This window comes from Nelumbo nucifera, chromosome 3 (assembly GCF_055504915.1).
Source record: "Nelumbo nucifera cultivar China Antique chromosome 3, China Antique-T2T, whole genome shotgun sequence".
NCBI classification, from domain to species: domain Eukaryota; kingdom Viridiplantae; phylum Streptophyta; class Magnoliopsida; order Proteales; family Nelumbonaceae; genus Nelumbo; species Nelumbo nucifera.
In genome coordinates this window covers 4,546,609-4,571,960 of record NC_142651.1, presented here as the reverse complement: position 1 = coordinate 4,571,960, position 25,352 = coordinate 4,546,609, and the positions used below count along the sequence as shown (strand labels likewise).

General features: G+C 42.5%; 1 protein-coding gene across 1 annotated transcript; it reads right to left on the bottom strand.

The window, feature by feature from the left end:
- Positions 1-3,223: 3,223 nt before the first annotated feature.
- On the bottom strand, positions 3,224-5,383 carry LOC104592906 (cytochrome P450 94B3-like). Its single transcript, XM_010252447.2, has one exon. It carries the CDS (start codon positions 5,230-5,232, stop codon positions 3,661-3,663), a length of 1,572 nt encoding a protein of 523 aa, XP_010250749.2. The 5' UTR covers positions 5,233-5,383; the 3' UTR covers positions 3,224-3,660.
- Between the last annotated feature and the right edge of the window lie 19,969 nt (positions 5,384-25,352).

The window sequence follows — 25,352 nt, the reverse complement described above, 5'->3', positions numbered from 1 at the left end:
AATGTACGGAATTATCTGATATCCAATATGATGACAGAAGGGATTAAAAAATGTAAATGTTATATCCCCCGAAAAAAGTATTTTACCTAATAAAAATAGTTAAATAAATAATTGATTAATCAAAGATAATTAATTAATTAATTAATTAATATACTATTAATCTAGGATAATATGTTTACTAACAAATAGAGCAAGTCTTTATTAATGCCAAAGTTTTTTTCTCTTTTGTTTTTTAGCTCCAATCACTACTAATTTAAACTAAATCAATATATATGTGTGTGTGTTACCTAATTTATCTAATTCAATTATGTTAAATTTAGTTACTTAATTGATTTATTTTGAGTAAATCGGGTCCACTTAATATAATGATTAGTTTTGGATATATTATGTTTAGTAAAAGATAATTGATAGAAGATAGAGAGGGAATGGAATGATGTAATAAGAGAGAGATTTGTGTATATATTTTTTAAAAAGTAATTAATAGAAGAGAGAGAGGGAAGAGTGGGGGAAAGAGGATGAGTGTAATGACATGAAGAAAGAGATTTGTGTATACATTTGTTAAAAAATAATTAATAGAAGAAAGGGGGGAGAGAGCGGAAGAAAGAGATGTGGAGAGAGAGGGGGGGGGGAGAGATTAGGAAGATGTTTTAGGAGGAGTGATTCAATGAGATCACATCATTAATAAGATGATTAAAAAATAAGAGAAGAAGGAGAAAAGATGACTGCTGACTTGGCATTAAGAAGAGGGCTGGGAAGGAAAAAGCAAGGAAAGTGATAGAGTTAAGGAGAAAGAAGGGGGAAGAGAAGAAGCAAAGGATCAAAGTATTAATATCTGGTATCATATTAGACAATTTGGATATAGATACAAATACAAATATGCTTTGGAAACATATGAATACTGGATGAAAGACATGAAAACACTTGAATATGTTAAGGAAACACATATAATCACATAAATACATTAATAACACTAAATCTAAAGCTAAGTCATTTACGAATAAAGAACAAACACATGACAAATGCACACTTTAATGGGTTATATGAAGAGAAACATTACAATCAACAAATACCAAGACTCTAGAACATGTACACATCATACAATAATTATCATTCTATTTCAGTTTTTATAATTATTATTATTTTTTTAGAGAAAAATTATTTATTTAGTATTTTTATATAAATATTAGACCTGTTCTTTTAAATAATAAAATGTTTTCATTTTTAACATATAATTATACAATAAAACATATAAATCATTTAAGGTAGCTACAATAAATTATTTTTATAATTTTTAATTTATATTATTTTTTGTGGAAATTAAATCTTAAATTATTTATTTAATTTTTATAATTATAATTTTAAAATTTTATTGATTTTGGGAAACTTTATTTATTTAGTATTTTTATATAAATAATAACTCGATTTTTTCAAATAATAAACATGTTTTCATTTTTAACATAGAATTTGTATTATAAAACTTATAAACATATAAATCATTTAAGGTAGATAAAATAAACTACTTTTATAATTTTTAGTTTTTATTAAATTTTAGGGAAAATTAATTCTTAAATTATTTATTTCAGTTTTTTATAATACTAATTTTATTTCAACTTTTATAATTATAATTTTATTTCTTATTAAAGTCCAAAAATAGTCCAAAAGCAATCAATATATAGTCATGAAACCAGTCATTGATATGCTTTTTATAATGTTTTCCAGCAAAGAGACAAAAAGTATCACTGTTTTTTGTTTTTGTTTTTGCTTTTGCTTAACAGGGCGACTCAACGGGGTGGCCCATCCCCATCCCCTAAACCCCCCATTGGTGGCAATGGGATTTGATCCCATGGATATTGGTTTTGGTATAGATCATGAAAGTTAAATTTAATTATATAATATTACCTTATATCTTTATCCAGTTCATGACGTATGTCATTACACTATTAATATTAATTTAAAAAGGATTTTATTATATTATTACTACTTTAATAACAACAACATATAAGTACTAATGATTCGCAACAAAACAACAAGATATTGCTATTAATTTAACACATTATAAATATATAGTTGTTAGTTTTATCCAGGGGAGGCTACATGGCCCAGGGAATTCTGATGTGACATTATAATTTTGAAGCCCCAAATAAGTCCCTGAATTCCTCTCCTCATCTTATATTGATGGAAAAAATTTTGTTCAAATTAAAATGCGTACATAAATTTGTAACTACGTCATTTAATAAATTCTCTTTCATGGCCATTATAGGGGTCCTCCCATCTGATGAATGGTCCAGATTGGCCACGGGATTCATCCATGTGGCTAAAATGAAGTAGTTCATGTGTATAAGTAAACTTTTTATCTTTTTTAACTATTCAGTGAATATTTCTTTTATTTTTTTGTTTTTAGATCATCATGGAGATGGTTATTCTTTAGTGGAAGATGGTAAATACATGTAGGACATGAAAACCATTCGTATTCAATTTGGAACCAAGAACAAAGAATATGACAAGAAATTAATTTGAACATATAAGCATAAAACGATAAAAGATTGTGCAAAGCACGTCTTTTTAATATAAAAAGTTAAAAAGATTGGTATGATAAACCTGTATAATATATTAAATATATTCATATATATGAGGAAGGGGCTAATTAATTTAACACTTAACTAACATCTATTCGAGTTGAAATGAGTAAAAATCTAAATACAAATAATATTTTAAAATATTTAATATATGTATATATATTTTCAAAGTTTAAAATATAAATATAATATTTAATATTTTACAGTTTTTTTTGTCAAATTAATATATTACATTTAGGGTTGGGGTTGGGGTTGGGATGGGGACTCCACTCCCCATCTCTGATCGGGTATATGAGTTAATCCCCCTCCCCATCTTATAGCAATTTCAATAACGTAACTGACCTGATCAGGAAAATTGCCATCATCTACCCATGTATACACATCAGGCCTATACTATTGTTGATTTTTTAAATATAAAATTCAGATAATAATTAATAATACATATTGACTATTATGTTCCTGTCACTTAACTGATATGCTTAAAATAACTGAAAAAAAAATCAAAGAAAGAAAGCAGTTTGGGTTTGGGATGATATACAATTGAGAAAAGAAAGCAATGAAACTAAAAAAACTGAAATGCCATTTTGAAAAAGATTTTTATGATTCACTACCCCTTGAATTTTGATTCATTCCCCAATCCCCTCCACTGGACAATAAAAACCCTGCCATTTTTATAGATAGAATGATGATATATATATTCTTACAGGTACGCAGATCAAGTGGGTTGTACCATGATTAATCAATATCACAAGTTCACAACCCAATACTCGCCTCATATTACAACAGTATAAACTACTTTGTACTTTTCACATATGTCTCTCTCTTTCAGTCCTTCTGATACGAGCTTCTGATCTGCACTGTAGACTGTACTATACGAGCCCTGAATTCGCCTGAATAAGAAATAAACTAGGAATTACCGAATTAGGAAATAACGTTTTTTGGTATCATCGACAACAAAGTCTTTAATGGATCCAGAGCTCATCAAATCACCATCAACTCAACATCCTCACTTTATGGTGTTTTACCGAGTCTGAGTATAACGCAAGCATCTAGCTAATAACCAAATCGTGGGTAAACGTAAACCCTAACTTTGTTCATGACGGATAGTCCGCCCAGCCCTTTGTCGGACCACCACATTGACATTGAACCCCCCGGCCATGTGTGCCGTGAGCAGAGGCACAAAAACCGGCTTCCGCTCCGAAGCCACCGGCCTCAGTTCAAACCGCCTCAATATCGACGCCACCACATACTTCATCTGAATAAAAGCCATCTCCTTCCCCAAGCACACCCTCGGCCCCGCTTGAAACACCGGGAACTTGTACGGGGATACCTCCTTCAGAGCTCCGCCTTCCTTGTCCGGCTCCAGAAACCAGCGGTCTGGCTTGAACTCCAATCGATCCTTTCCCCACAAGCTTTCCATCCTCCCCATCCCATACGGAAAGTATGTCACCCTGTCCCCAACTCCGACCTTCGTGCCATCCGGCAGGGTGTCAGCCCGGACGGAGTGCTTCGAGTCCCAGGCCACCGGAGGATAAAGCCTCATGGACTCGCAGAGGCAAGCTTTCAACAATGGCAAGTCTTTCAGAGCTTCGTAATCCAATGATTTCGGCTCGTCGTTGCCAAGTGCCGTGACTACTTCCTTCACCACCTCTTTTTCAGTATTGGGGTGTCGGGAAAGCGACCAGAAGAGCCACGTCATTGCCGCCGATGTTGTGTCCCTTCCCGCCATTATGAAGCTTATGACCATGTCTCTGGTCACATCGTCGTCGTGCCCGGCTGATATTAGCCTCGACAAGAGATCTCCGTTGTCGTGTTCTCCTCTGCTTTCTCCCGCAGAAATCTTCTTCTTCTTGTCTCGAATTATCTCCTCAACGGATCTGTGTACGTCTTCGATAGCTTGCTTGAGTTGCCACTCGGAGCCCATGCGCAACAGTCGCTTAATCTTCCAGACGGCAAAAACAGGCGCCGCTGCGCGTCTGGCGCTTATCTCTGACGCTACGTCGAATGCTCTCGCCAAAGGCGATATGGTCAGTGAGGCGTCCAAGCAACCAGGGTCCATCCCTAACGACACCTTGCAAACCGTGTCGAACGCGAACCTCCTTAGCAGCTCCTGCATGTCGACCACCTTATTATTCGCCGAAGCCGACTCCAATAAGGGCAGCAGCCGCTCTTCCACCTCTTCCACCAGCGTCTTCACCACGAACTCCCGCAGGGATTTGGTCGTGAACTCATGGCTCACTAACTTTCGCTGAGTTCGCCATAGCTCCCCATCCACATTGAATATGCCGTAGCCCAGAAGGTCGCCGAGGATCTCAGTGAAAGGCTTACCTTTAGGGAAATTAGAGAAGTTGGTTCTGAGCATGTATTCAACGTTGTCGGGGTTTGCTGTAATGACAGTCCGCCGTGCACCTAGGCGTTGCACCACGATCGTTTTCGCGGGTGACTGGGCCAAGAGCTCAGTGTACCAGTCCAAGAGCCGGAAGCGGTTCTTGTAGAATGAGATCAGGCACCCAATAAATGGGTAGGAAGCCGGACCATGTCTGGAAAACATACCGGCGCATTGGTAATAGAGTCCATGAAAGAAAAATAAGAAGAAGACTACCCACGAGAAAAGCAGAATTCCTTGCAAGAACATTATAAAGAGAGGGAGGAACATGACTAGTTGTTGTTTCAGGAAGAGGGAGATACACAGATAAGAATAGAAAGAGAAAGAAAGAGAAAGAAAGAGAAAGAAAGAGGGATTTCTAGACTTGAGGAGGAGAGAGAGAGAGAGATTGCTGATACTTGAGGCGGATGGGCTGTGCAAGCTTTCCAGGAGGTTAAGATATATAGAATGGGTAGACCGACCATTTCACAATTTTCTTTTGGGCGAGGAAAAAAATAAAAAGAGAGAAAAAAAAAAGGTCTTCAGGGCTGACTTTTTTGTTTGATTGAACGCTCTGAGGTCAGATCGTCTGTCCCTTGACAGAATCCCAATGGAAATCAAACACGTCATTGGTCCCACTTAATATTTCAAACTGACGGAGTTCGGAATTAACGCCAACCTACTTCCATTCTTTTTATTTTCATTTCTCTCCTGCGTTGTATACTTGTATTCCACTTTACCAAACAGGCAGACATGCTACAACCATCGACATTCATCTCTAGTCATTGAGAACACAAAGAAGCACCCGGAGGCGGCTTTTCTAAATCTAATAGATCCTAAGGAAAACAATTGGTTTCAGATATTCCGATCTATTTATCACATGATGAAGGAAGTAAACGATGTAACCAAACGAAATAATGAAACAAGTGAAAGCAACTGAGTGTCATTTCTATCTTACCATGTTTCTATTTCCAAATTCCAATTTCCAGGTGCTCTGTGGTTTATTGCAGGGCACGCAGTGACTCTACATAATTGAAATGTATGAAAAAACTATGTACCTTTGAAAAAGCTAATGGCTCCTCATCCTGTTGCCACTTGATAAAACATCTTGTTAGCTTTTATCTTACATAGTAGTTCTCTATTGTTGTACCAGGAAGGCAAGAACTATTATTGGATTCCAGCATATATGCTCTATTAATGTTTTTCCTTGTGATGAAATGATTTTTTACTTCTCTTTCTTACTAGAGAAGTGATATATGCACCCTACAAACAGATTAAAAATAAAAGATGGTAAATCATATGGATTTTGTTTCTTTATTTTTAAGTGAAAAGAGGAAGTTCTAGGTTTTGGAAGTCGATGAGGATGAAGAGGATCCCCTATTTCATACATACAGTAATAGATTAATGAACTTGGGGAGTTGAGAACTTAGTGAAGCTTGTAAGACAAATTCCATGCATTTCTATCACCTGAAAAAGATTCACGCCTAATCCATGGTAATGGAGATTTTGCTTCCCATTTCAACTTTTTTGTTTTTTTATTGAAAGAAAATCGATACTTGGAATTTATGAAATTAATTTTTCTGTGTGGATGAATCCCATTGTCATTTCAACTATCCAGATATAGCATTCAACCATGTCTTCGTTCTTCTCGAGCTGAAGATTATTTACCGGTGGAGGAATCTATTGTCATTTCAGACGAGAAGATTATTGACGGTGAACCTGAACATTAGTAGAGGAAAGGCAGAACTGAAAATCGGTGGTTATGGCATGTTCGGTTGAACGAGAGAGAAATGAGATAGAGCGGAGGAGAGAAATGAAAATAAAAAGAATGGAGGTGGGTTGGGTGCTTAAACGAAAACAAAAAGAAATTTGAAGTCCCACAGGCCTTAAGTCTTAAATTCCGTCAATTTGAAATGGTAAATGAGACCAATGACGTGTTCAATTAATATCGGTGGGGACAGAAAATTTTCTATCCGACAGACGATCTGAACTCTGGGGCTCTGCGCTTCTGGTTCTGGCTTTCCGAGGTGGGCCTCTAGTTACCTATGCTTTGGTGAAAACTGAAAAATCCGGAGAGCCCAAATCGGCATTTGTAAGGGCTCTCGCTGTCCGTGTTTACAGTTCATTAAGTCGACATTTCTGGCAATACACAACATTAATTGTGAACATTCTCTGGCTCGGAACTTCATTCAGACAACAAGCTTACTGTAATTAATTCGTTTTCTCTTTCCAAACTTCCCCATTTCAATGAACTTCATTCCTTTTGTCTGGCACAGGAACAGCTTAAACCAGCCAAATTAATACTAATCGTTAATACTAATGTCGCAAGATCAAGGGAGGGAGGAGTAAAACTGTGAAAGTAGCGAGGTATATTGAAGAGGAAGAAACCTTTGAGCGCTTTTGGTGGAATATTGAGCTTCCAAAACTCCCAATTGTCGACATTAATGGGGGTGCTACAGTATCATTATCGTTTAACCTTTCAGTCCAAACCAACTTGGTAGAGTTTTCTTCCCTCTCTTTCTTAATTTCTTGGTATAACTGTCGGCGACCAAGAGACCCACTGATTAGTGGATTTTCAATCTTTGATTCATTCGCAATTTGCAAACGTGTGGGCGTATGTGCGTTCTTGCGCGTGTTCTGTCCGTGTTCAATTCCTTTGGCTAGTAGCTGGTTGCTAACTGCCAACTGGTTCGAGTCCCACCTGCACGAGGGTTGAAAAAAACCTGTCATATTCAAATCTGAATAAACTCATTGTCAACACAGGCACAACGTGGATATATACACTTTATACAGTGGTGTATTTTGACGATTGATGCTGCTTATAAAGTTTTCAGTCCAATCAAGAAATCATGATCACTTAATGTTTGCTTAGGTGGGGTGTGTCTTCTGTCTTGGGTCTATGGCCACACCAACTTGCCACGTGCTTATTTAATATTTCAAGAAATGGAAGTTTAGACTGAGAAAGTAGAAACCCAAACCCACTGTTGAATTATGAATCCCCAGTAGAACTGACGTGGAAGCTGAAGCAGCCATAGACGAAACGGCGGGTTAAGTTAAAACTAAGGTGAATTGAGTAAATAAAATGCAGCACATGGTGGAGGTAGTAATGACAAATCCTTCCAAAACCACTCATATTTGGGGAATGCTTATCCCTTTCTTTTGTGTTTCCACACGAGAGAGCGAGAGAGAGAGAGAGAGAGAGAGAGAGCCCGCTGTCTTGTTCTTGTAGGTTTTGCCAATGTTGACACCTTCCCAATCCAAGGACTGCAGTTGCGATCGTAAAATATTTTCCCTTCATTAATTTTTGAGTAACAGAAGAAGAAATTCAATTAAATATCTCGATCAGAAAAAATCGGCGCCGTCCCCTTTTAGGCAAGGGAAGATAACGACGATACAAAGGGGAAGGAATCAACCGAGCCTTTGGCACGAAGGAAGGATCAGTCCTGGACATTTTGTTCACTGTCGACACCATTATCGTGCAATGGGTTTTTGGTTTTGGACAAGCAAAACCCGATAGGCTGTCCACCGTCCAAAAGGACGGTCCAAAACCAAAACGTCGAGTGAGTGGTCTTGAATCGAACCACAAAAACGATCAAACAGACAAACACAGTCAGGTCCTATCTCAATCGAATCCCACTTTTTTTTTACCAGCATGTGGGCTTTATAATCGAAATTCCTCCCCATAAAAAAATTGAATTTTGCTTTCCGCTTTTACTCATGATCATGGATGAATATACATGTAACAGGATCAAACGAAAGATGCTGTTTGGCTCCTCTCAGCATTTCTTTTCAGCGCATACGAAAGGGAAGGCGATGGAGCTAGCTGCATGCGTTGCGCGCCGCTCTTTGAGGACATGCACGCACAGTGTTTGTGAAAAGTGTCAATTGGGTTGCTATAGACGTAAGCTTGCTTTCCATCTTATCTGGGGATTCTAATTCTTGCTCGGGATGAGGAAGAAAAAGGAGGTGATCGTAATTTCCATCCATACTGATTAAAACATCTCGGTTTGCTGCATGTGATGAATTCTATACACTTCACAGTGAGTTCACTCAGTTGATGGAGTTGACTTTCGCTCCTTCTACAAAAGACGAAGGGGTCCTCTTCACGGTGGATGCTAAAGCCACCTCATCGAAAATTACAAAAATTTTCAGAAACCAGGAGACCTTTCATTTTTTTTTGTTTTTTTACCTTCTGTGTTGATGGGCTCCACCCAGCCTGGTCATTTGAATGGGTATCACCAATTTTGCACGAGAATCCAGTTATTCTTGTGCAAAAATTCAGCAGAAGGCGATGCATCAGAAATTAGCTGCATTTGATTATTCTCATGTCAGCCATGGTTGTCCAATCTCTTTGCATGCATGGATGGCTGACGTGGGTGGGACATTATAAATCTAACAGTTCCTGACATAAACAGTGCAGCTAATCTGGAATTGATTCAACCTGAGGAATTAGTTAGCTATAATTAACAAATTTGACGGTGGAGGAATATGCTCTTTTATGATTTTAAGTATAAGAATAGAATACAATAAAATGGAGTTTTATATTACACTTTGGTAGGGAATTCCCCTTGCTTCTTGCCCACAGAAGGGTGGTCTGATAATATTTGAAGTGATAGAACCGAATGACTTTATTGATTTTATATTACATTTTATCCATTATCAATCTGCACCTTGGGCTTGCATTCAATGATTTTGGGGGTAGGGCTACCCCTCACTTCTTTTAGCTAGGCCCTCCTATATCAGTCATTTATCAATCGGCCCCTTGGGTTTGCATCAATTATTTTTGGGGAAGGGCTAGCTCTCACTTCTATTGGCTAGTCCCTTCTTCCAAATCTGCCCAAAATCTGAGTAGATCTTTGTATGTGGATGGATGGAGACATGGACCCATGCCAACAGTGGTAAGAATGTTAATTTAGAATTTTGTTGTTTCAGCCATTTCAATCATTATCAATTGGCCCCTTAGGTTTGCATTCAATAATTTTGGGGGTAGGGCTACCCCTCATTTCTATTTGGCTAGTCTCTTCTCCCAATCCTACCCAAAAGGCTGAGTAGATCTTTGAATGTTAACAGAGGGAGACATGGATCCATACAAACTGTGGTAAGAATTTAAGAGAATGTTAATCGGGATTCTGTAGTTTCAACCATTTCAGTCATTATCAATCTGCTCCTTGAGTTTGTATTCAATTATTTTGGGGGTAGGGTTAGCCCTCACTTCTATTGGCTAGTCTCTTCTTCCGTTTCTACCCAAAAAGCTGAGTAGATCTTTGTATGTGAACGGATGGAGACATGGATCCATACCAACTGTGGAAGGAATACATGAGATTAATGTTAATTCAGAATTCTGTAGCTTCAGCCTTCAGCCGTTTCAATCATTATCAATCGGCCCCTTGGGTTTGCATTCAATTATTTTTGGGGAAGGGCTAGCTCTCACTTCTATTGGCTAGTCCCTTCTTCCAAATCTGCCCAAAAGCTGAGTAGATCTTTTTATGTGGATGGATGGAGACATGGAACATGCCAACAGTGGTAAGAATGTTAATTTAGAATTCTGTTGTTTCAGCCATTTCAATCATTATCAATTGGCCCCTTAGGTTTGCATTCAATAATTTTGGGGGTAGGGCTACCCCTCACTTCTATTTGGCTAGTCTCTTCTTCCAATCCTACCCAAAAGGCTGAGTAGATCTTTGTATGTTAACAGAGGGAGACATGGATCCATACCAACTGTGGTAAGAATTTAAGAGAATGTTAATCGGGATTCTGTAGTTTCAGCCATTTCAGTCATTATCAATCTGCTCCTTGAGTTTGTATTCAATTATTTTGGGGGTAGGGCTAACCCTCACTTCTATTGGCTAGTCTCTTCTTCCGGTTCTACCCAAAAAGCTGAGTAGATCTTTGTATGCGAACGGATAGAGACATGGATCCATACCAACTGTGGAAGGAATACATGAGATTAATGTTAATTCAGAATTCTGTAGCTTCAGAATTCAGCCGTTTCAATCATTATCAATCTACCCCTTGAGTTTGCATTCAATTATTTTTGGGGAAGGGCTAGCTCTCACTTCTATTGGCTAGTTCCTTCTTCCAAATCTGCCCAAAAGCTGAATAGATCTTTGTATGTGGATGGATGGAGACATGGAACATGCCAACAGTGGTAAGAATGTTAATTTAGAATTCTGTTGTTTCAGCCATTTCAATCATTATCAATTGGCCCCTTAGGTTTGCATTCAATAATTTTGGGAGTAGGGCTACCCCTCACTTCTATTTGGCTAGTCTCTTCTTCCAATCCTACCCAAAAGGCTGAGTAGATCTTTGTATGTTAACAGAGGGAGACATGGATCCATACCAACTGTGGTAAGAATTTAAGAGAATGTTAGTTCGGGATTCTGTAGTTTCAGCCATTTCAGTCATTATCAATCTGCTCCTTGAGTTTGTATTCCATTATTTTGGGGGTAGGGCTAGCCCTCACTTCTATTGGCTAGTCTTTTCTTCCGGTTCTACCCAAAAAGCTGAGTAGATCTTTGTATGTGAATGGATAGAGACATGAATCCATACCAACTGTGGTAAGAATACATGTGAATGTTAATTCAGAATTCTGTAGCTTCAGCCATTTCAATCATTATCAATCTGCCCCTTGGGTTTGCATTCAATTATTTTGGGGGGAGGGCTAGCCCTCACTTCCATTGTTTAGTCTCTTCTCTACTCAAAAAGTTGGGTAGATCTTTGTATGTGAACAGATGGGACATGGACCTAGGACTAGCAATCTTGACCCAACTCATTTGACCCACCCACCTTGGAACCCACCCATACTCACCCAATCTATTGGCGGGTCAATATGGGTTGAGTAACCCATTAGGGTCAACGGAAAAGGGTCAAGGTGGGTTGCGTCAAGGGTACTCATTAGGGTCAGGATGGGTTGGGTTGCGTGGGTCAAAATGGGTTGGGTCAAAGTTAGCTTTATCTATACTCGCCAAATCTCAAAAAGTCAACTTTGTCTACACCCAAGCCTCTTACTGCGTCCACATCTCATTATAAATCCAAACCATCATGACACATCTCATTTTGTGATTAAAAGTGAAATAAAATAGATTTTATTAACTTTCGTGTTTATATTCAATTTTACACGAAAGCACTTTTACAAAAGAAATTTTATAAAGTAATTTTGTGAAAAGGACTTTTACGAAAGCACTTTTACAAAATTACTTTTACACAAAAAGCACTTTTATAAAAGTACTTTACAAAAGCACTTTATGAAAGCATAAAATCACTTTTGTAAAAGTACTTTTACACGAAAGCACTTTTATGAAAGTACTTTTATGAAAACATAAAAGCAATTTTATAAAAGTACATTTATGAAAGCACTTTTACAAAAGTACTTTTACACGAAAGCACTTTATAAACGTACTTTTACAAAAACACTTTTATGAAAGCATAAAAACACTTTTATAAAAGTACTTTTACGAAAGTATTTTTATGAAAGTACTTCTGTGAAAGCACTTTTACGAAAACACTTATAAAAGTTCTGCAATTTTTCTTCTATTTTCTACATTTTCTGTAATTTTTTGGTATTTTCTGATTTTTTTTTTGCATTTTTCTTGTATTTTTATACACTTTCTAAAACTTTCTGGTATTTTCTGCATTTTTACAAATTTTTGGTTCTTTTCTACATAATTCTTGCTTTTTTTCTGGTTTTTTTCATACATTTCTTGCAATTTTCTGGTATTTTTGCATATTTTCCGATTTTTTCTATAAAAGTTTTGAATTTTCTATAATTTTTGGTATTTTCTGCATTTTTCATAATATTCTGGTATTTTTTGAATTTTCTACAATTTTTTGGTATTTTTTGCATTGTCTACTATTTTCCGCATTTATCTACAATTTTTGCATTTTCAAGTATATGGGTTGACTTGACTCGTTTTTGTCACGTGGTAGTTTTGAGAGAGATGATTCTCTAAAAAATGTTTTTTTTTTCCCGTATATACAGGTCAACCCAACCTATTTCTGTCATGTGGCAATCTTAAGAGATGATTTTCTCAAAAATGTTTTTTTTTTTGTATTTATAGGTAAGGGTAGGTGAGACGGTATGCGTTTGGGTGGTTAAGGGTCAATATGGATGAGTTAGGGTTAGAGTGGACCACCCTTTAATAAGGATTGATGATGGGTCATGGTAGGTTGGTTGGTCAATATGGGTGCGTTGGTATTCAACCCTTACCCAACCCAACCCAACCGAACCCACCCATTTGCCTCCCCTACATGGATCCGTACCAATTGTGGTAAGAATGCATGAGAATATTAATTTAGAATTCTAGAATTCTATAGTTTCAGCCATTTCAGTCATTATCAATCTGCCCCCGGGCTTGCGTTCAATGATTGATTTTGGGAATAAGGGTTATCCCTAGTATATTCTTCCAAATCTACCCAAAAAGATGGGTAGGTCTTTGTATGTGTGAACAGATGGGAACATGGACACATACCAACTGTGGTAAGAATGCATGGGAATGCTAATTTAGAATTCTGTAGTTTCAACCAAAAAGCTGGGTAGATATAAATTTTAATAATCTAACAAAGATCATGATAAAAAAAATAAAGGTTAAGGCTACTGATTCAATTGTTTTTTGTTTCAACTTGATCTCAATTCAATTTTGATTTTCATTTAGGGTCCCTTTGATTTACAATTGGAATCATAATCAAAATGGTCTATTCCCATAGTTTGTTTGGTTCAGACAGGAATTGAAATAGAATTTGGAATAAATTGAAATGGGATTTCATTCCTAAGGGAGAGGGAGGGTATAGCAATTTCCCTCAAATAGGAAAATGTCATTCCACCAGGAATGAAAACAAAATTCCAATTCTGCTCAACCAAATTGCCCATTCAATTTCGACTCTTGACCTCTATTCCCACGAACCAAATGGGACCTTAATTAATTACCTAGGTGATTTTAAACAAGAAAGGTTATCTGAACTTGCTTCTTACTTTCTTAGGTTTTTAGGTGTTGATGATAGCCGCTTTTGTAGTAATGCGGTCTGCTGATTCGCTCTATTCCCCAAAATATAAATGTATTGTCTTCTACAGAACGCCACTACCCATATAGTATTATTAGTTTCATGAACGGATCATTTAAAATAGCCAAGACAAAGAAAGAAAAATGTCTTTTTCTAGACTTCTACCACATGTAAAATTAATGGCTGGTTGGCTGAAACTTGCTCCATGGAGAAATGGACCAAGGGTGCAGAAATGGAATACGTCTATTCCTTTTAAGCTGTATGCTATTAATGTCACATTTCTTGACAGTCTGTTTGGTTGCTGAGAAGGGAAAATTTATTTTTTCATTTTGGTATTTTGGTGTTTAATTGCTGAGAAGGGAAAATTATTGTTCATCGTCTTCCTTCAAACTCAAACCAGTGGCGTGGACAAGGTGAGTTCCAATCTCCCCTCATCTCTCTCTTTTCTTTTCCTCCTCTCCCTCTTTCTTTTTTTTTTCTTCTTCTTTTTCTTCTCTTGCCACTGCTACTTAAATCAGCAACTGTGAGCGTGAATGAAAAGAAGATAACAAATCCCATGAACGAGCACGACTGGAAAAGCAAGTTGAAAGAGAAAAAGCTTGCTGCAACATGAATACTCTTTTCCAAAACCCTCACAAGGCTTAGCTATTGTTTGGCAGAGGGTTTTGCGCTGGCATGGACCGTTGTGAGCAAAAAAAGCTTGCTGCATGCAAAGAATGAGAAAGAAATGCGAGAAGAAATACGGAGAAAGGAGGGTCTGGAGAAGAAACCGGAAGAGGCCATTGCGCATGTCGTTTCCTTTCTCATTGGGGTCACACTGTTTCAATGCAACCCCGCATCCAAAGTTTTAGGAACCGACGTCACACTATTTCTCAGTCCGTCTTACAAAACAAACGAATGAAAATGGAAATCTAAAAAGAATATTCTCATTTTCTCTTCTCAGTCGCACCAACTAAATATACTATTATGGGATTATATCTGTTTGGTGGATAAATCATTTAGCTAGGACCTCTATTTATCCTAAATGTATTTCTATTACTAATTCATTGAGAGATATAGACGATATATGTTTTAAGAATATTTTATTGAATTTATATGAAATACATCGAAAATCATTTACCAAACCTGTTAATAAAATGATTTAAGCGTGCATGATTTTATCATAAATATCATGTCAAATAAAACGAAATGGCAAAATCACACTTATATAGATGATGATGATGATGACTGCAGCCTTAGATATGTCCCATAAATCAGCACATGCCGAATGAATGTTCATAAAAACATAATTCCTACATATTGCACCAAATTGCCACATGTTGAATATATATTCAAAAGACAAATGCCTAGCTAGCTACTATTGGATAAGTCTCGTACTCTACATTAGGGCTCAAGAGAGGGCTCCATTCACACAATGATGAGATGAGAGAATTTTCAATCCTTTGGCTTTATTCTCAAAGTCCACTGGAGCTTTCTAGTCCATCCAAATGTTCACATAAAATTGATTCCTTGTGGTTAATCTCCCAAACGGAGTCCATCCAATGGTGCTAGTCGTGACCGAGTTCTTGATGTAAGACAGATTTTGTTCTGACAACCTGTCCCCCAAACAAGTCATACCCATCTATGCTGCGTTTGGTTTTGCAATTAAAAAATTTGGTTTAATCATCAAGGCTATGCCTAGTTAAAATTCTATTCCAAAGAATTACTACAGTTTTGAACCTAAATTGCTTTTTTTTTTTCAGGCTGCGTTTGGAAATGATGCAAATGGAGTGTAAATCTCGATTCAGGGTAAATTTGCACTCTGATTCACTTTTGCCTGTGTTTGGCAACATTACATTTATGCATTGACAAATGAAAGACCAATGCATACTTACATTGATAATAAGATGTAAAGGCTGAGTTTGGAAGGAGTACAAATGCAAATATGTAGAGTGCAAAACCTTATATTTTGTATTATTTTGTATGTATTTACGTTGTACATATTTGCATTTGTACTCTTTCCAAACTGAGCCAAAAGTACATCAATACAAAAGAAGTAAATTTGCATCCAAGTGGGATTTTGATAAAAAAAACATATACTTTATTGAAATTCATGTTTGCATCTATTACAGCTAAAAGTTTATTTGGTAAGAAGGTAAATTTGTCAGTACAAAACTAACCCAACTTTATAATTTATATTAACCATTTTACACTCTACATATTTACATTCACACTTATTTGCATCGTTTCCAAGCACAGCCTTATTGAAATTATTTTTTGGCTCTAAAGAATCAATTCTCAGAATTAGAAGAACCCAAAAGATGCCTTAATTCCAACAATTTTCATACGTATAAATTTAAAATAATTGTTTAAAATAACAAAATTTGCTAGAACTAATTCTAAATTGTGTCAAACATAACCTAACCTTCCTTTATCCCAATTCCCATACACAACATTTTACCTAAATATAGAAATTGCATTCGAAAAGGGAATCAAATGAGTTGGAGGCAGTCATGCACGCTGTGCTGGGCTATCTATCACAAATGAACACATTAGTGTTCATTGTGGGCCCCATCTATGTTGAATATTAGGGAGTGTCTTTTGGATTTGGAGAGGGGGGAAAGTTGGTCAATGGGAATTTGGTTCCCATTGACCAAGAATCGCATGTTATTTTTTCAGCTTTATGTAGGGATCAGGGAAAGTTTATTTTCCTGGGTGATGCTCCTTTAATAATGAATTTCTATGGCTACAATGGCTATTGCCTTATTTACTTGAGAAATAAAAGAACATGGGTAAATGTACTTACCTGGGTAACTTACGAAAAGTGAACGAAACCTTAACGTATTCACTCGTGATAGGTAATCCAGCTAGATGTGTGTAATTTTATTTCTGGCCAATCCGATCTCTTCAAAAAGTGCCTAGTTTACAGGTGCAGTTTGAAAAAATTAGGTTGCATTTGGAATTGATGTAAATGTGTACATCGATTCGGTTTTATTGGCGTTTGAATAGAGTGTAAAATCAAGATCGATGTAAAACTCAACTCCGATTTGATTTTATTGACATTTGGATGTAGTGGAATTTTACATAATCATTGTAAAACTTCATCTAAAATAAAGTTTTATATTAATTGTCAATGTAAATACTACATCGATAAAATCAATGTAAAATTTCATGCTTTTCTTGTCACACTTTTCCAAGCTCAACGGTTGCTTTTTTATGATTCCATGTAAAACCTCATCTTACATCCTTTCCAAAAACAGTCTTAAATATTAAAAAATTGTCAAATTTTCAATGAACCAGATCTAAAGCCCAAACCCAAAAACAGTGTAAAATGTGAAATCGGACCAACCAGAACTGCACCGTTAGGCTAATTTGGTCGGCCTGATGAAACAACCAAAACCAATTGACACTTTGTGATGGGACATAGCATCCACTGATTTAAGACAAACTTCTCTGACACTCTCCCTTCTCCACCCTTCCACTACTCCCGCCCCGGCTTTCATTTCGTAATGTCCCTTTCTAGGTAGACCGTAGAGGGGAATGCACAAGGACACAAATAGAATCTTTTTCTACACTTTTTTTCATGGTCGGAGGAGCCCAGTCATGGTTGGGGTCAATCGGGTATGAGGTGTGAGTGACTTGGCCTGTCCTATTCCATTCATAACCAAAAAATCATTATTTTCTCTATAAATAGACTTATTGTCTACTGTACAAAGCATGTGTATGGATTTGGTACTAGACAACTAGGTCATAGAAGTAGTGGACAACGAGTGCATTAAATGGGGTTCGACTATGATATGGAAAATATATGATGATGAAGGGGAATTTGGCCCGACCTCACAATCATCTGACACGTGGCAAAAACAAGCAACTCGGGACAGTAGAGCGCCCGAAGCAAGCACCGAAAGCAAGTCCAAGCTCACTACTGAACCCGAACTCTAGACCGCCCTATTAGGAGCCCGAGCTCCCCACCAAGAGCCCGAGCCCCTACTGGGAGTCCGAGCTCCCTACTGGGAGTCCGAGCTCCCTACTGGGAGTCCGAGCTCCCTACCAAGAGCCCGAGCTCCCTATTAAGAGCGAGCTCCCTATTAAGAGTCTGAGCTCCCTATTAAGAGCGAGCTCCCTATTAAGAGTCCGAGCTCCCTATTAAGAGCGAGCTCCCTATTAAGAACCCGAGCTCCATACTGAGAACCCGAGCTCCCTGCAAGGAGCACAAACTATATTGGGCCCCAAGCCTCGCAAAGCTGTGACCCGAGCTGGCCCATGGCAGCTCGGAACACTCCCCAAACCGAACTCAAGACATTTCGCTCACTCCAACACTTCGCTTCCAAAACACCAGGCTGACCAAACGTACCTGACGCCAAGGACGTTCGTATCCAAGGGCGACGCGCCTGATTGATTTGGGATCTGACGCCTGACAACCGCACTTCAAACGGCTTCCTGCTACCGCCACCTGCCACCGTCGTTACTAATCGCAGAGACGGCTTCGACAAAAGGAGCAGTGGCGGTTCTGTCCAGCCAGAGGAAATGACATCCGAACTGGCAGGAGTTCAGAAGTAATCATGCCCGATCTGACGGAAGCCTGGAAGTGAGTGCGCGAGGTGGTTATAAAAGGCTCCTACCCCCCAGGAACGAGGTATGCTAACTTTTGCGCTATCTGGTCTATCTTGCCTTTGAAAGACTCTAACTTGAGCTTCGGAGCCCTTACGCCGGGTTCTCCTCGGAGCTTCTCTTCTCCCTCCGTTTCAGGTCCCTGCCACCCGGTTCAGAGGCAAGATCGTTGACAGCTAAGATCGGCCGGATTGTGCATCATCAATTGGCGCCGTCTGTGGGAACGCTTCAAAAGGCCTCCCTCCAAAACTTTCATACCCCTTTCTTCTTCTTTGAAAAACTCAATACTCATGGCCTCCTCCAGCAACGCCGGACGCGGTACAGAGACAAACACCACCGGAGAACAGCCTCAGGTTCCCGTGGTGTGTGTTGGGCAGTTCACCATCCCCCTCTCGGTGGACGGAATTCCCAATCTGAATACGCCACAAGCAGTGGCGCCTGTAAACCTACCTGCCACAAACATCCCCTTTCCTCTCCCCATCGAAACTACCTTCACTGAACCAACCGCCGTCCCCCTGGCAGCTAGCCAAAATCGGTTGGATGACCTAATGCAGTGCATGCGGGCAATGCAAGCCCAGATGCAACAATTCCAGCAACACCATCTTCACCAGCACCAAGTGTTGCACAACCTCTCCCAGTATCACTATCAACAGCAGTTCCCCCAACTGCCACCGAACCAACCACTACTTCCACCTCGCCACCCTGCTCCGAAGCCGGTCAAGGCCTCTCCGCAGGATGGATGCCTCCACCAAGGAAAGGCCTCCAGGTCCCAGATCCCCCCAAACAGCCAGACCTCGTCCCCAGGCCGGAGAGAGAGAAAAGTCATCCCCGCCTCGCAGCTCGTAGGCGGGTCGGGAACCTCGCCCGCGAGATCAGTACCTCGGGGCTCCAAACCGGAATTCCCACTCGTGGAAAACCGATTCGGCGCACTGGCAGCAGCGGACTACCAGCACTCCGGGCCCATCGAGCTCGGCAATACGGAGGCCAGCAGCGCCAGTACAAGGCCCACTCAGCAGTGAAGGCGCCGTCGAGGTCGACGAACCACCACCCGCGTCCTGTCAGAGCTCAGAGGCAAAGGCGAGACGAGCTCGGACGAGGTAGGAGTTGCCCCAATTCTCTCAGTTCCTTCCCCCCTCGCGTCAGAACTCCTGGCAGTCCCCCTGCCCAGGGATTTCAAGCTCTCGCCTCTAGACAAGTATGACGGGTCCTTCGACCCCAACGACCACGTTGACGCTTTACAGTCCCAAATGCACCTCGCCAGAGCCAGCGAATCATGCATGTGCGTGGCCTTCACCACCACCCTCAAGGGGGTAGCCCGCACTTGGTACAGGAACCTGGCCCCCGAGTCGATAAAGTGTTGGGCTCAGTTCGTGCAGGTCTTCACTGCACACTTTGTCACCAGCAAACGGGGTGCCCCAGAGCAGAGGAAAGCATCTTCGGGGTAGTCCAAAGGGAAGGAGAACCCATACGGGGCTACATCAAACGATTTAGTGAAGCATGCTTACAGATACCGCGGTTAGACCCCGCGGTGCAGCTCACCACAGCAAAAAGAGGAGTGACGCACAAGGAGTTCAAATGGCACATGGTAGCCAACCAGCCCGCGACCGTGGCCGAGTTCCTCAAGCTCGCGGACAAATTCATGAGGACGGAAGAGGAAATCAACCAGCGAACCGAGGGCGGAAACGAGAAAAGAAAGAGGTATGGCGAGCCCTCTAACTCAGCCGACCGAAAAAACCCGGCCCGGGACCCAAAACCGAACCAGCCGTTCCGAGCTCCCCCGCCAGTTCGGACGGATTACACGCCACTGAACATGAGGCGGATCGAGATCTTAATGACAATTAAGGACGCCCCGTACGTGACATGGCCACCTCGCCTAAAGGGAAATCCGAACGAAAGAAACAAGAATTTGTATTGTAGTTTCCATAGGGACCATGGTCACAGTACCGAGCAGTGCAATAACCTCCGAGACGAAATAGAGGGGCTCATCCGTCGCGGATACTTAAGAAACTTTGTACAGCACAACAATAATAGCAATAAAGCGGATCGACCAGGCGAGCACGAAAGGGACGCCCCCGAAACTAGCAGCAGGCCAGCCGAACCGATGCAGCGACAGCCTCCGGCAGAGAGGTCAATTCGGGGAACCATCCATGTAATTGTGGGAGGTTCGGTGGTAGAGGGGTGTACCTCGGCGGCAGCCCGGACTTCAGTTCGCGAAGCGGTCCTCGAGGAGCGGAACCCTCCGAAAAGACCGAAGACCAAAGAGCCAATCCTCTTCACAGAAGACGACGCGTGAGGAGTTCGCTACCCTCACGAGGACGCGCTTGTCATTAAACTAAGGATCAACGACTTCGAGGTTAGGCGCGTAGTCGTAGATTCGGGCAGCTCGGCAGACAATCTCTTCAAATCGGCGTTTGATCGGCTACAGCTGCCAAGGAGCGAACTAAAGCCTGCAAGCACTCCCCTCGTGGGCTTCAGCGGAGAGGAAGTCAGGCCCCTTGGAAAAATAACGGTGCCTGTGGAAGTCGGCACGTGGCCTTGTGCGGTCAGACTCAACCACGACTTCCTGGTGGTCGCGACCCCCTCCCCATACAATGCCATAATAAGGCGGCCAATCACGCATATCCTGCGGGCGGTGGTCTCCACCTACTATTTGGCCATGAAGTTCCCTACGGACTTCAGTGTGGGGGTAGCGCGGGGCGACCAGCTCTAGTCCCGCAAGTGCTACGTTGCCGCCCTAAAGGGAAAGACCAAGGCGGCCGGCGACCTCGATCTGGAGCGGCCCGCGGAACAAGGCGAAGAACGAGCCTCGCCCACAGAAGAAACAGTCGCGATCCCGACCTCGCCTACGGACCCAGCTCGCGCACTCCAGATTGGTGCTTCCATCAAAGAACCCCTACGGACCGAACTAGGAGCAGAAACAAGGAACTCGCAGATAGAAAAGCTAGCGTACGCACTGGTGGTAGCAGCACGGAAACTCCGCCCGTACTTCCAGGCTCACACCGTCATCGTCCTGACCGACAAACCTCTGAGACAAGTTTTACTCAAACCCGAGGTTTCCGGCCGGCTGACTAAGTGGGCCATCGAACTCAGCGAGTACGATCTCCAGTACAAGCCAAGAACCGCCATTAAGGCCCAAGCCTTGGCAGATTTTATCGCAGAATGCATGTTTAGCCTCAAAGCCCCTGAGCCGGTCGAGCCCGAGATCCCCAGTTCGGGCGAACTCGGAGCTCCCAAGCCAAACGAGTCCGGACCCCGTGAAGTAGCAGCCAGTGTGGCATCCCTCCTGGTTAGACCAAGCGCGAACTGGGATGAGGAGCCCTGGATCCTTCACGTAGATGGCTCCTCGAACCAACAAGGCAGCGGGGCTGGAATAGTGCTACGCGGCCCGAGCGGAACAAAACTGGAATACGCACTACGCTTTGAGTTCGCGGCATCCAACAACGAGGCGGAGTACGAGGCACTGATAGCCGGGCTAAACCTAGCGCACAAGGTTGGAGCAAAGCACATGGTTATCTGCAGTGATTCCCAGCTCGTGGTCAACCAAGTTATAGGCGAATACGAAGCGCGCGAGCTCACAATGATTGCATATTTGGCAAAAGTAAAGGAGGCTCTGCTCAACTTCCAGTCACACTTCATCAAGCAAATCCCGAGGTCAGAGAACGCTGAGGCCGACGCCCTGTCCCATCTAACTAGCACGAGCCACAACGCCAGGAGAACCGTGTACGTAGAAGACTTACCTCGGCCCAGCATTCTCGGTGGGGCAGAAGAGGTCGCTCCCGTCACTGAAGCAGAGCCGAGCTGGATCGACCCACTCGCGAGCTTCCTGTTAGACGGAACCCTCCCCGCGGACCGCAACGCAGCCAAGAGGGTGCAGCGCCAGGCAGCCGAATACGTCATGATAGACGAACGGTTGTACCGACGATCCTACACGCTCCCCTACCTGCGGTGCTTGCGCCCAGCTGAAGCCGAGCTGGTACTCCGCGACACCCATGAAGGCTTGTGCGGCGGACACCAGGGGGGCAGAGCCCTCGCCCAAAAAGCGCTTCGACAAGGATACTACTGGCCAACGATGAAGACAGAGGCAATCGAGCTCATCAGAAAATGCGACAAGTGTTAGAAGCATGCCAGTATCCACCATCAGCCCGCTGCCGACCTCAAATACCTCACCAGCCCATGGCCCTTCGCCCAATGGGGCATCGACCTCCTGGGGCCATTCCCACCAGTGACAGGCAGGAGAAAATTCCTAGTGGTGGCAGTAGATAATTCACAAAGTGGATAGAAGCTGAACCCCTGGCAATAGTTACAGCCCGAAACATACAGAACTTCTTTTGGAAGAACATTGTATGTCGCTTCGGGCTACCTCGGGTACTGATCTCCGACAACGGCAAACAGTTCAAAGATATCAAGTTCCAAGAATGGTGCCAAAGTATGGGAATTAGTCAGAACTTCACGTCGGTCGCACACCCGCAGGCAAACGGCCAAACATAAGTAATGAACAGAGCCATCCTCCGCGGACTGAAAGCACAATTAGACCGAGCCAAAGGTTTGTGGGCAGACGAACTACCAAGTGTTCTATGGGCTCACCGAACCACGGAAAAAACCGCCACAGGAGAGACCCCCTTTAACCTCACCTATGGCACCGAGGCGGTGATCCCGGCGGAAATCGAAGTGCCTACGTTGCGACTAGAAGTGTATGACGAACAGACAAACGAGGGCGAGTTACGCACCAACCTCGACCTACTGGACGAAGTGAGAGACCTCGCGCACATCCGAACTGCGGCCTACCAACAAAAGGTAGCTCGGTATTATAACACGCGAGTAAAGAAGAGGAACTTCCGCGTCGGCGACCTGGTTCTCCGTAATGTCATGGTGCCCGAACCCGGCGTAGGGAAACTTGGACCAAACTGGGAAGGACCCTACAGAGTAATGAAAGCACTCGGTGGGGGAGCATACGAGCTCGGAACCCTAGAAGGAAAACAAGTAGCCCGAGCATGGAACGTCGTCAACTTAAGAAGATACTACCTATAAACCACAAAAGGAAGTACCCCGAAGCCTAGGTAGAAAACGAACTGGACCGAAATGGTCAGTTCGGCAAAATACGCAGCTCGAAGACAACCAGCACTTGAACAAAAAGCCATTTCATGTCAGAAAACGAACTGAAGGACCGAAATGGTCAGTTCGGCAAAAAACGCAGCTCGAAGACAGGACAACCAGCACTTGAACAAAAAGCCATTTCATTTCAGAATAGATGTGTACATTAAAAAAAAAAGAAAAAAAAAGAAAAGAAAAGCCATTACAAGCCAGGGGCTACTTCATCATTATCAGAAGCCACTTCGACAACACCCGAAGGACCTGCCTCCCCCTCGGAGTCCGGTTCGGCATCCGCAGCATTAGCCATCTCTTGAGTAATGCGCGAAGTGGATATGGCACTAGTATCAAGCTCGGGGTACGTATTCCGGATCATCCACCGGCTTAGCTTGAAACCCCTCCTGTAGGAGTCCACCATCTGAGTCCTCTCCCTGATATCCTCCTGAAGATACTCGACCTGGTGCTCCAGGTCCAGCTTCAATTCCGCCATATGCTTCACCACCACTCCCATAGCCTCGGCATCTCTCTGAGACTTCGCCTGCCTAGACCGCGCGAGGTGAGCAGCAGCCTCGGCAGCACGAGCAGCCTCCTCGGCAGTTCGAGCAGCCTCCTCGGCAGCTCACGCCTGCCTTGAGCATCTCTCCACCTGGTTCGCTAAGGCGTGAATAGAAGAGTTCACCTATCAAAGGAAAACGGGATCAAAGGAACGAATAGAAGAATAAAAGCCGAAGAACTCTAAAGAAGGGAGCACTTACCACCATAGCATGAGTAACGGCACGGAAGGCGACAGCACGCTCCTGAAGCCCCCCGGGGCCTTCGAGCCCGACGGCCCAGCTCGCGTATGGGCAGACTCGGAGTAAGCGGGAGCCCCTGTGTGTGTGGTTTCAGCATAAGGAGCCCCCGCCGGCTCCTGCATAGGAGGAACCATTTCGGGCTCCTCTGCCGGATAGTCCGGCACCTCGGGCTCCTTACCCTGGGGCAGTTCGGCGCGAGCTCGCTTAGGCACCCGTTTTCTCCTCTTCATGCCCTGGAACAAGTGCCCACCTCGGGTCCCTCGAGAGTCCATCGTACCTACGAAAAGGAGTCCGGCATCAGTGACACGTAAAAGAAGAGCAAGACAAGATCGCTAGGGAAAGAACCTACCCGAACTCAGGCCCGCAGCAATAAGCTTGGCCTCCGTCAGATACCGTTGACACTCTAGCCCAAGCCGCGCCCATTGCCGTCTCCTTGTCAAGTGTGACGCCGGAGTCGGGAGCAGCCATCCCCCAGCCGGTCTGAAACGGCCACCCCAGCGCACTTCGCACCCCAAAATAGTCCCGCTTCCACGCCGGGACCTTATTAGGGAGTCCGTGTAAGAGCTTGAAGCCCGGGCGAGGAGACAGGTAGTATGCCCGCCTACGCCCAGGAAGGGGACCCGCTTGTTTTTTCAGCATTAAAATAGAGGAGAAAATCTCCAGATCCAAAGGAAAGTTCTCGTCACAAAATAAGGAAATCGTCCCCACTAAATTCCTAATGGAGTTCGGGTGAAGCTGGCCGACCGTCACACCGAAGTGGTTTAGAACCTCGACGAGAAGAGGATGAAAAGGCAGTCGCAGCCCCGCAGCAAGCTGTTCCCGGAAAATCACGATCTCATCAGGACCGTGTTCCCAAGGGAAGCTACCCGTAGGGATGAAGTAGACGTGCTCCCCGGGCAAGTCGTAGTAGTCTATGAGGGATTGAAGTCCCTCAGGTGTCAT